Raw genomic sequence first — 13022 nt, forward strand, 5'->3', positions numbered from 1 at the left:
GATGATGGTGGTGATGATGATAGTGATGATGGTGATGATGATGATGATGATGGTGATGATGATGGTGATGATGGTGGTGATGATGGTGATGATGATGATGATGGTGATGATGGTGATGATGGTGGTGATGATGGTGGTGATGATGGTGATGATGATGGTGATGATGATGATGATGATGGTGGTGGTGATAGTGATGATGATGATGGTGATGATGATGATAGTGATGATGGTGATGATGATGATGATGATGGTGATGATGATGATAGTGATGATGGTGATGATGATGATGATGATGGTGATGGTGATGATGATGATAGTGATGATGGTGATGATGATGATGATGATGGTGATGGTGATGATGGTGATGGTGATGATGGTGATGATGATGATAGTGATGATGGTGATGATGATGATGATGGTGGTGATGATGATGGTGATGGTGGTGGTGATGATGATGATGATGATGATAGTGATGATGGTGATGATGATGGTGATGGTGATGATGGTGATGGTGATGATGGTGATGATGATGATGATGATGATGGTGATGATGATGGTGATGATGGTGATGATGAGGGCTTACTGTGATTAAGCACGGATTCAATGTTGAGGACTCTCAAAACCCTTTGTGTGGCATTCACACAACTACCCCGGGGTGGGGGTTGGTGTCATTTGTTTCTTCATTTGACAGGAACAGACACCAGCTTACTGTATGGAGCGGATAGTGTGCAAAGCATCATGCTTACAGACTCCAGAAACTTCCCTATACAAAGCCCAATGGAAATGTGAAATGGGTCATGTGTTTCTATCATTGCATCTGCCCCACTACACTGTGAAGCAAATGATGGTTGATTGCAACATTTAACTGAGTTTTCCACTGTTTGATTGGACAATAGTAATTAATAATAATAATAGAATAATAAAAATGGTTCTTCCCACTGTTACACAGTTAGTGGCAGACATAGACCTGCCTGCCGACAAGTCCTTCTTTATCCCTAGACCACCTTAAGTATCAAACAGAATGGAAACATGCCAGAACAGAAAAACAGTAACTCTGTTTCCCGAGCTATCCTAAAGCAGAGGCTTGAGGTATCTATTAAAATGAACAGAACTCACTAATAGGTATATTAGGGGGAAAAGAAAAAGCTGAAAGCCAAGAATTTCAGTTTGGAAGTACACAGAGTTGGGTCTGAGATATTTCTTGACTGTTTTTTGTGTATAAACAATTTGCCAAATTCTCTGTGTTCCGATCTGGAGAATGGAGTCCTGTGGCAGTAGCGGGCAGGTTGCTGGGAGGATGCTAAAGGTCCCACATTCATTCTCTCACACTGCTCACCACGCCAGCGTGGTTCTCATCAGCACTGGGGACATTGCAGTTAACAATTAAAAATTTGTGCCCTCATAGAATTTACATTCTAGGGAAAATAAGTTACTCAAAGGTCTTATCACAGTGTTGGATGAGTAATGTGGGATTCCCCTCTGTGTGCTGTGAATGTGTTTTATTGCCATTGGTTAATAAAGAAGATACTTTGGCCTATGGCAGGGCAGAATATAGCCAGGCTGGAAAAGATAGATAGAGAGAGTGGGCGGAGTCAGAGAGATGCTATGTAGAAGTCGAAGGAGACAGAGGCTGACAGCGGTTAGCCACAATCTCATGGCGATACACAGAAGCCATTCTCTTGATAAGTCTGCTGTACAGAAGAGATTCACATCCTGTCTCGGGAGATACAGAAGCCTTCAAGTTCACACTGGTTCCTTTCTTCAGGGTCACCAGTTAATTCTCCATTCTCCCAACTGCAGCGGCTGCCTTTATCTCACGCTGGCCGCCTTTTTACCCCTTTCATTTATTTTTGAGATTGTAATTGAATCATAACATTTCCCCTTTCCCTTTCTTCTCTCTAGAGCAGGGGTTCTCAGCCTTCCCAACGCCGCGACCCCTTAACGCAGCTCCTCGTGTGGTGACCCCAACCATACAATTCTCCTTGCTGCTTCTCAGTTGTGATTCTGCTTCTGTTATGAATTATAATTGGAATGTTTTGGGAGACAGAAGTTTGCCAAAGGGGTTGAGACCCACGGGCTGAGAGCCTCTGCTCTAAACCCTCCTCCCATATACCACTTCCCATTGTCTTTAAAATTCATGGACAGTTTTTAAAACTAGTTCTTATTTCATACATATATATATATGTATATATATGCATATGTATATATATGTATATATATGCATATGTATATGTGTATATATGTATATATATAATTCCTATATAATATAACCATTTAGTCCATCTAATGCTACCTGTATGTATGTTTTTATGGCTGATTATTTGGTATTGGACAACCATTTGATATGCTCTTCCTTCAGAAAGGCCATGTCTCCTATTCCCAGTCTTCCTCAGTTGCCTGTCTCCCAGGCTGCGTGTGATATTTTCATGTGCTACAGAAACCTACCAGTGCGCCAGTCTCCCAGTGACTTTTCCCATCTGAACACCAGCAGGGTGTAGATAGAAGCCTAAATGGGCTTCCTCAGGTTCTCTGTAGCTGGATGCAAATGCCGAGGCTGGCTTTGATTCAGAGCAGAATGTTCAACCATCACATCAACTGGTTCTCATCTCCGTTTTTTTTTTGTCTAATAAAGTATTTATTGCATTCAGATCACAGCAAGATTAATTAATCTTGAAGCTGCTTTATGTTTCAATTATCTGGTACTTTAATCTGAACGGGAAGGTGTATTTATTACAGAACACAATGTTTAAAATTTCTCTTTGAATACAAGTCAAGAAAAAAAATTCCCAGATTGGATGAAAAAAAATTTTAAGCTTATTTTCAGATTGTTTTGTTTTTTGTTTTTGTTTGTTTGATTTTGCACAGAACAGAGAATTAAAAATCAAACCTAAAATCAGTCATGAATGGGTGAAGGGCTAACAGGGCCCTACCCTTCCCTCCCCAACTATTAGCGATACTGAGGGACTCTGGGAGAGCGGGAGTCGTTGTCTCCAGGTGTCCATTCACTGATGGGCTGACCACGCTTCAGTGGATAACGCCAAACCCATGTTCAGAAGGGCATCCTGTTTAAACTCAGCAGGTCATAAAAACAAATCAAACAAGAATGTGAGAAAGAGCTTTATAGAGAAGCAGGGAGGTAGATAGGGTGACGGTGAGAGTTGTCAGTACATAATATATACCGGGATGAGATTGTCAGAGAACAGGGCGGGGCTTGGCAAGATGGCTCAGTAGGTAAGAGGGTTTGATGCTCTTCCAGAGCGCCTGGGCTCTGTTCCCATCAATCACGTCAGATGCCCTATAATCATGTAACTCCAGCTCCAGGGGATCCGATGCCTTCCTCTGGCCTCTACGGGTGTCTGTGCTCATGTGCACACACATGAGGAGCACACATATGAGGAGCACACACATGCACACGTACACATAACTAGAAATAAAATCACTGCACTGTTTTTTAAAGAAACTGTCAAAGGACAAATTTAATATACAAAAGGTACTCCACAAAAGAAAAGAAAGCAGAAGCATGACTAAGCAAAATCCACAGTCCTTTGCTCTGTTTTCAGTAGCTGAAACTGGCAAATAGACATGAGTGCCTGAATGATTCCTATCGGCCAGACGCTTGGCTAACAAAGGGGAGACAGTGGTCAACAGGGCAGGTGGCTGCCTAGACTTTCCATCCATGCGTGTTGCTAGACGGGGTGTATGCCCGTGATTCCAGGTTCTCAGGAGGCTGAGGCAAGATAGCTTAAGTCTGTGAGTTTGAGACACTATATCTAAATAAATAAAATAAACAACAAAATGTTCACCTTTTTGAACTGAGGCCATATTGGTAGGTAAGGTTCTGTTCACGAGGGTCTGGTTGTTTGCATTGAAACGGATACAGTCTAAGCCTTAGGACTTTGGTTTTGGAGTTCCAGTTCTGCTGGGCACATTTTCTATAATTCTCACCACCATGGATGCATCACTGATTAGCATGGACAGTTCCGCTTTGGGCAGGGACAGCCTGGCAATGTCCAGCCAGGCCTTTCTGGTAGAATTTCCATTAAACATATCCTAGAGAAGATCAAACTGATCAATGAGCCATGGGGATAGTCACGCATTTCCCAAAGGGTATTAGGAATTCTGTTCTCAACTCTGATACTGGGGTTCTGGCTTTACCATAGGTTTTAATGTCAACCACCTGGACATTGCTCCACGCTATGCCAGCATTCTCATGGGGATTTCGAATGGAGTGGGAACCCTGTCTGGAATGGTTTGCCCCCTCATTGTCGGAGCCATGACCAAGCACAAGGTAATGATCTGCTCTGTGGCTGTGGGCTACACTATCAGGGTAGAAGCACTGCCCAAACTTGAGATCTCAGTGACCTTCTCCAGAGTGGAAGTGTTTGGCCTTGTCCTTGGAACCCGAGATCTTGTGACTTACCCTGGTGTGTATGTGTGTCCTTGTCCTTGAAATCTGAGATCTCGTGACTTATCCTGACGTGTAAGTGAGTGGCCTTGTCCTTGAAGCCTGAGATCTTGTGACTTGCCCTGGTGTGTAAGTGTGACTTACCCCAGTGTGTGAGTGTGTGTCCTTGTCCATGGAACCTGAGGTCTGGTGACTTAACCCAGTGTGTAAGTGTGTGGCCTTGTCCTTGGAGCCTGAGATTTTGTGACTTACCCTGGTGTGTAAGTGTGACTTACCCCAGTGTGTAAGTGTGTGGCTTTGTCCTTGACTGAGTCTTAGACAACTGCCCCTTCTCTTGTTTCTTCTTCCTCCTCTCTTTCCTTCTCTTCTTCAGCTTTATCCTTTATTGATGGCACCAGAACTAATGGTAATCTAGTTCCACACCTTCTCAGCTGAGAGGCTGTAGAGATTGTTTAGAGATACAAAGAAACTCAGGCAGCCAACCCTGAATGAACATTTTATTTAAGATTGTTTTATGATTTTAAGGGCTAGAACTGGATAGCCCATTTTCACCCATTATTTAGAATGTCACACATAAAGTAGCAGTGTAGTGTGCCTCCTTGTTTAGGAGAAAATAAACGAGGCATTAGTGACCTTTCTTAAGACCCACCTTGGCCAGGCTTGAGGCAAGGAGAGGAGCTTGATCCTGCCTCAGCTTGACACACCATGGTTTGTTCTAGCCCCTGGGAGGCCTGCGGTTCTGAATGGAGGTGAGGAGGAGTGGGGAGGGGGCAGGAGGAGAGGAGGGAGGGGAAACTGCAGTCAGTATGTAAAATAAGTGAAAAAAATGTTATTTAAAAAATAAAAAAGGACCCACAAGATGAGGCTCAGAGTGCTTGCTGCTCTTTGAGAGGCCCAGGGTTCTGTCTCCTGCTCCCATACAGCTCACAATCATTGGTAGCCCCTGGATGACATCCAGATCCCCTGGAGCTGGTGTTACAGATGGTTGTGAGCTACCTGTGGGTGCTGGGAATTGGTCCTCTACAAGAACGTCCAAGGCACTTAGCCACTATAGCCTCTTCTGCTCTCCTTGGGTGCCAGGCGCACCTGTGTTGCACAGACACAACCCCCATAAACACAGTATACAAACCCCTGAACCTTCCAGGATGTGGCACTTAGCTTTTCCTGGACCTTTGTGGCTTTTAAACTTATTTTATCTTTAAAATTGTATTTATGTTTGTTCTATGTGGGTGAATGTTTTGCCTGCTTGTGTATATGCATACCACGTATACATCATGGAAGCCAGTGAGGGGCATCGGATGCCCTGGAGCTGGAGTTTAAGATCCTTATGAGCTGCCATGTGAGTGCTAGGAACAGAACCTGGGGCTTCTGTTAGGACATTCAGGGCACTTAACCCCCACTGAATCATCTCCTCAAGCGCATGTGACCTGTATTTTTTACATATTTATTTTGATATGTAGTTTATATTAAAGTGGCATTCTTGGTCTCCTTTCATTTTCAAGTACTCAAATTAAGTATAGATTCTGGATGTTGAGTCTATCATATGTCTACCCAGAAGCCCAATGTAGCCTTTGGAATGTTTTTATCCCAGTGGAGGAATTTCGGACTCTCTGTCAACCTCTGTTTTTGCTTAAAACAGTAACCGGATATTTCCTTTGTTAGACCCGCGAGGAGTGGCAGAATGTATTCCTCATAGCCGCCCTGGTCCATTACAGCGGTGTCATCTTCTACGGGGTCTTCGCTTCTGGGGAGAAACAGGACTGGGCTGACCCAGAGAGTCTCTCGGAGGAGAAATGTGGAATCATTGACCAAGACGAATTAGCCGAGGAGACAGAACTCAACCACGAGGCTATCGCTAGTCCGAGAAAGAAGATGTCTTATGGCGCCACCACTCAGAATTGCGAGGTCCAGAGGAGCGGCTGGAGACAGCAGAGAGAAGCTGCCTTCGATGCCTTCGAGGGGGAAGAGGCATTGTCCTACCAGAACGAAGAAGGAAACTTCGCAGAAACATCTTAACGCCCACCTTCTCTTCAGCTTACAACCGGAAATAACCCATTCCCATTGCCTTTCCCATACCTCGGCTTGCCAGGGGGCCAAATCATGGGGCACTGGAGGTAGCAGGAGGGGGAGATTAAGTCAACAGCAGAGAACAGAGAAATACCTTCTTCCAGAGATAGGGACATAACTATTGCTCTCAGCTGATAAAACAACTGGTCGTATTATTTTTTGCAGGGTTGGGTGACTGAGGCAGATGTTGGCTGTTGTGCCTTCTCTCAAAGAACTAGTTACTCAGAAAGAAACGGCTAGAAGGCCAAGGAGTAGTTTGCTGCTCAAATAAACATTGAGATAAATCCCTCTTAGGCCTAGAGAAGAGTACGTGGTGGGTGTCACCCCATCTCCTGAGATACCCGTACAGGGGAAAGTTTTCTAAACCCGATGAGGGGAACCACTCCCGGAGGCCCTCTGTTGTGCCAGGTGCTTTATGGACATACTTATTTGACCCCCCCCATCCTATTACATATGCTATCACACCCATTTTACAGCTAGGGACACTGAAGGGACAGAATGACCCACCCAAGGCCATCTTCTTGGGGCCAAGACTGACACTGGCAGATGACAGGGAGATTTAGGAAGAGGGGTCCAGCTCGGTGTGGGGACCCCCCCCCCCCCCCCCCCCCCCCCCCCCCGTGACAAAAACCTGAGTCAGCTGTTTTGTGGGTAATTCCGTGTTTGGTCAAGGGTGTGTGTGTGTGTGTGTGTGTGTGTGTGTGTGTGTGTGTGTGTGTAGACTAATGTGGCAGAGTGAAACTCAAACTTATGAAATTCTGGACTCAAAACTCTTAAGGTCCTGTATTCTCTGGTGAACAAGAGCTTTTTTTTTCTTTAAAAGCCGACTAGTAAAAAAAAATAATAATAAATAAATAAAATAAAGTGAAGCAAGCTAGCTCAATTTCCAGAAATGATTTAAAAGAAGTATATGAAGATTTGGTTATTAAAACCCTCTACAGTATCAGAAATGTGGTTAAATAATGTCCCGAGTTAAATATAACCCCATACAACATTTAATAATCTAAGAACTAGACTCAGGAGAGTTTTAGCCATTCGTCTCTTGAAAAAGGTCTTGTTTAAACAAAAGTGTGTCACCAGCTTTCTCTGCCAGTGGGTATAATAGGAAGTGTGGCCGATGATATGAAATGATGCCCAAAATATTCAGAATGTCTGTACTTAGAGTGTTCATTAAAAATAAAAAGATACAGTAGTTTCGTAGAGAAATGCTACAGTCAGAATGTCTGAGACAAGCAGGCCTGTAATTGGTATTGAAAAAATTCACCTGTAATCATATTAGGCAATGGAACGGGTACTCCCACACATAATTAAAACTGCAATGTTGGCATGGAAGAGGCTATTAGAAAAGAAAATGATTTTCCAGTTCCTTGGTTTTAAAAATTGTTGATGTTTTCAGAAGGAAACTTACCATGATGATAAAATACAGATTTACTTGTATATTAGTGTATAATATTTGTTCTCTAGGTTTTTCCATTTCATTTCTGGTCCCTTGTTAATACTTAAGGAACTATAATGTACTCTCTAAAAAGTCTAATGTTAGATCTTAAAAGAGAGTGGCTGACTTCCCGTTAAATAATATTCTTTCTATCATTTATACATAAGTTGTGTTATCAGACGCTGTTAAATGTCCTTATTGCGTGAATCCATGTAAGTCTCCTAGAGGAGTTCCTGGCATGAAGGAGTTCTTAAGAAATAGCCGTCCCATCCTCATGACCTTTAACCTTTAACCCATCACCTTGTGTGACCATGTCATCTGTAATGAAAGAATGTTGTGTCACTTCATCCATTGGCCACAGAGTTTATAATGAAAATTGCACTGTTTTCTAAGTAAAAAAAAAGAAAAGAATAACAAGTGTTTATTTCCTTATGTGTTAATAAAGCATAGTAATTACCCGTATGAAAAAGCCTCATGATGATCATGCAGGCAGCGTGGTAGATTATGACGCAATCCGCAGTTAGTGTGGACATCATGCAGAAACACTACATTTTGTGTATAACTTGCACGTGCAGTAAATTTTTAAATGGTGGGCTGGATCATGCCATTAAACATTATAAAACATGTTGCCTTGTAGTGCTCTTCTTTCCACAGAGGTTGCACGGGGTCACTAATTACCCTCAAACAGCATCGACAACTGACAACCGCAGGTTTCTGTGCATTTTGCCCTTGGGGTCTATTTGTAGTGCTACCCATTGGAGGCAGAGTGTTGATTCCAGTAGGAGGGGTCCTGAGGATGCTGGGTTACTGAAATAAAGTCTGAATTGCACTTTTTCAAACAATTACAGTTTGAGCTATTCTTGAAAGTGAGAAGAAGAATTAGTAATGTTTTAAACTCAATGGGATATTGCTATGTTTTTCTTGGTTGCTAAATTCAATCTGGAGCCCAGTATTTCTGTTTCATACCACGGGCTCTCAAACTCAACAAACTTGCTTTCTTTTGTCTTTTCTCTGTTAAAAATGTCATCATTCAAGCTAGAACTCTCAGAGTGGTCCTTGACTTTAGAAAATTTCCATAGTTTTCTCTTTTCTCTACCAAATTTCTCTAGTTTATTTTTCCATCTATATTTCCATGTCTGACACAGTTTTGGAAAATCGTCTCTCAAGATACGGCTTTATTTTAAAAAATTATTTGCATATATTAATTATTCATAACAATGGGTTTCATTGTGTCAGTTTCAGTAACACATACGGGGCCTTTTGCTCATCTTCACCCCCATTACTTTGATTATACCTCCTTTTTCAAATGATATTTGTAGTGTATTAGTGGAAAACACTAGAACTTAATTATTTTATATCATATATCAATTTTTTCTCATTAACTATGACACTTTCTACTCATGTTTGTGTAAAATACCGATTTCCCCTTCATGAACATAAATAAAATTACTAAAGTGACAGATAATTAAAAATAAAAATTTACCAATAGAGATGCCACCAAATATAACAATTACATTATGAAAATACAGAAATCATTTTGGAAAATTCTTTTGAAAATGATGTCTTGAATATTTTATTTTTTAGGGTCCCTTGAGCTCCTCCCCAATGCCGGTCTTCTGCTGACAAGCCCACTCTAGTGCAGGCTCCCTGGGTAAGCACAATGGCTTGAGTTCTGGATTGGGATGACTGGTCTGCCCATCAGACAGCATTCCATAGCCCCTCCTCCCATCATCTGGCGCTTACAATCTTCCTTCCCCCTTCTCATATAGTGTCTCGTGTGTTTTGGAAGAGGTGGTCTAAACCTCTTCATGGTTGAGCACTTCATATTCGCTTCTTCTCTGTACCTTGCAGAGCTATGTGTCTTTGTGTTCACTGCCAGTCACTGCAGAGATAAGCCTCTTACAACAACATTTGCCTACGAGTATAAACTAAATAAAGACCCTTTTGAACATCTTACATAGAGCCAATTCACGTTTCCAAGAAGGTGTTTCTACTGGTGCAGTAGTGGCATCAATAGTTTAGTTAGGGGGTAACCAACCGCTTTCTGATTGGTTTTTGAGAACAGCTCTATAGTCAATATATTATTAATATCTAGGATATACAAGCAACTAAGAACAAAAGCATCACAAAACAACTCATTACAAAAATGAGCCATAGATCTGAGGAGAGTTCTGAAGAGAAGAAATGCAAATGGCTAATAAACATTTCACCAGCCAGCAGGGCAACGAGAACCCAAGCGAACCACCTTGAGGTCTCTCCTGCCAGGGTCAGAAAGGCTGTCATCAAGAAATGAAAAGGAGCAAATGTCAGTGAGGATGTCTGCAGAAGAAACCCTTTTGCTGCCCATGGGAATAATGCTCTATGGCCTTGGGAGTCTTGATACTCACTCTGTAGTCAACACCAATCTTGAACACATAGCAATCCTCCTACCTCAGTTTCCTAAATGCTAGGATAGGAAGCATTCCTCCATCACCTCTAGCTCCTTAATTTTCAAATGAGATTAATCCATTTTGGGCTGGAAATGTGGCTGAGTGTTAGGAATGTTTACTACTCTTGCAGAAGACCAAGAAGAGTTCCTGGCACCCTTGAACATAGCTCATAACTTTCTGTAACTTTACTTCCAGAAATCCAACACCCTTTATTGGCCCCTGAAGGCGCCAGGCACACACATGGTGCATCTGCACACCTGTACATGCTCATACATAAACCTAGAAGCAAACATCATTTAAAAGATTAATAAATTAGTATTATCAATTTTTCGTGCTGAGGATTGAACATAGAACCTTATACAGGGTAAACAAATGCTACCGCTGTACTAAATAGCAGCACCGACTCTTCATTCAAACTAATTAAATATGTGATTCCGCCCAATGAGTGAACTAATTAAATATCGAATTTAAGATTAAATTCTTATTTTAGTCTAACTTTAATTTACTCTCCAGCTTGGTTCTTCATATGTGCTTTGCTCTCAGCTTCTTCTCTAGGGCAGCAACTCCAGACCAAGGTGCCCCCAGCGTCAGGATAGAGTCTTGCTAATCTTAGCGTGAAGCGAGAAACCTGAGGGAAGGAGCTGACCAGTTAGCCCAGGCCCCAGGACAGCACAGGTGAAAACCATTTGAGCCGTTGGCCTTGCCTCTCACCAACTGCTCAGCTGGAGTGAGGCATGAGAACCAGGGGCTCCTGTTACCTGTTTCTCTGTCTGCACTGTAGTTATGGAAGTTATGGGTGGGTGAGTGGGAGGAGTGAGCTAAACCTGAAAGGGGGGAAGGAGAGAGAGCAAATATGTGAGTTTTTCCAGGGGTACTGAAACTTTTCCCCCCTCAGGTGTCCAGGGTTACAAATAATTTGTCACATGACTGCGGGAGAATTGTCTGTATTCTGTCAATCATGTTTTAAATAAACGTTGATTGGCCAGGTAGGAGGTATAGGTGGGAAAACCAGACAGGAAGTGGAAGTGATGCAAGGAGAGCAGGAGAATTCTGGGAAGGAGGAAGTTGATTGCTCCCTCTCCTGCCCAGATCACCGAAGCAGCAGGATGTGAGCTGCCCCACTGCAAAAGGTACTGAGCCACATGACTAACATAGATCAGAAAAATGGGCTAATCAAGATGTGAGAGTTAGCCAGTAAGAAGCCTGACCTAACGGGCCAATCAGCTTTATAACTTACAGAGATCTGTGTGTGATTTTTCTTTGGGCTTGCCAGCTATGGGGTACTGGGCAGGACAGAAACTCCCAACAAACAACCCCTCATGTTACACATGACCTGCAGTATGTACGGGTGCCTAGTGGGCTCAATCTTCAAAATCTACTGTGCTATATCTATGGGGAATTGTGCTGTCGTCCAGGTAGGCTTGTTAAATACAACAAGTCAGACTTAGGAATTTATATCTGCTTTTTAATTGTAATTAGAAGTTTGCAACCATGTGGAGAAGAGCTATCTTTAGGATGTTTTAGGGGGATGTGTGAATCTTCCCTGACTCAGAAAAAGAGGGAACCGCCTTGGGTCACAGTCAGCAGGAAAGCTGCAGGACTTGAAGGCATCAGGTACCAGCTCCTCAAGAGGAAGGAGAGAGAGGAGGGAAGTGGGGTTGGAGGAGAAGGGCAGAAAACATGAGGATTGACTAGAAGTCAGGGCAGCTCAATTTCGCATCCCCATTGACAATGCAGGGATGGAAGAGCTGTAGCCCAGGGTCTCTCACCAACTGGCTCAACCAGGACACTGCTTATCCCCATTCCTAATGCAGGATGGTGGGTTCTGGACTCCAGAGCAGCCGTCATGGGTGGATAGCAGTTCCAAGGGGCAGAGCCTTCAATTTGTTTTGGTTCCTGACTTTTGTGAAACACTGAGAGCAGTGTCTGGTGCCTAATAGCTACTTAGTAAATATTTGTCAAGAGGGAAGGTGAAAAACGAACGACCTTTATTACACAGGGAAATTAGTTAGGAGAAAACTAGGGGAAAAATTTACATCTGGAATGTTGAAGACTTCAGCTGTTTTCTGGGCTGAGATTCCGAATTTCTGTCTGTCAGGCTCCTGTCCCTTATGCCGGTGATAAAGGAAACCTCAAAATGAGGTGCCCTCAGTGGGCTGAGAGAGCCCTGTCCCCTTTGTACCAAGCTATGAGATGAACAGATGCTTTCTGACTCGTGCTTCCCCCGGGGCCTGGTGTCAACACAAGCCCAAAGCATCGGCATTGAACAGAGCAAATGATTTCAAGGTGGTGGCCTTGTAGAGCATTTTTAGGTTGGAAGTAGACAAACAGAGGACTGAAATTTCAGGGCCAGAAAGCCCTTTAAACACACGCGTACCCAATATTATTATCAGCTCCTCTCCCTTTGTAAATATATGAGTGTTGTAATCTGATGCCTGGACTCTGAAATAATGTTTATGGGAAACCACTAAGAAATGCAGCGTTAACACGGGAGACCGTTAACCACTAAGACACCATTAACGTGGGGACGTGAACCTTGTCAGCCATGTATAGGGTAGAACCCTCCAAGAGCACCCATCTCCAAAAAAGATGGATGGCATCAGGCATCAAGCCTCAGCCAGGGCACGATTCATTTTCCTTTTCAAAACCAGTGCGGCAGTAGGGATGTTTGGTGAAGGGCCCACAT

At 43.0% G+C, this 13022-nt stretch overlaps 1 protein-coding gene across 1 annotated transcript in view; it reads left to right on the forward strand.

Annotated features, from left to right (window-relative positions):
- The window catches only part of Slc17a8 (solute carrier family 17 member 8), a 43272-nt gene extending 36189 nt beyond the window's left edge, over positions 1-7083 (forward strand). Inside the window, exons 11-12 of the mRNA XM_048418473.3 lie at positions 4161-4288; positions 6068-7083. Coding sequence (XP_048274430.2) covers positions 4161-4288; positions 6068-6421 — 482 coding nt within the window. The 3' untranslated portion in view covers positions 6422-7083. The remainder of the gene's footprint in view (positions 1-4160; positions 4289-6067) is intronic.
- The last annotated feature ends 5939 nt before the right edge of the window (positions 7084-13022 follow it).

The sequence above is a fragment of the Myodes glareolus genome, chromosome 26 (genome assembly GCF_982192425.1).
Source record: "Myodes glareolus chromosome 26, mMyoGla1.1, whole genome shotgun sequence".
NCBI lineage: Eukaryota > Metazoa > Chordata > Mammalia > Rodentia > Cricetidae > Myodes > Myodes glareolus.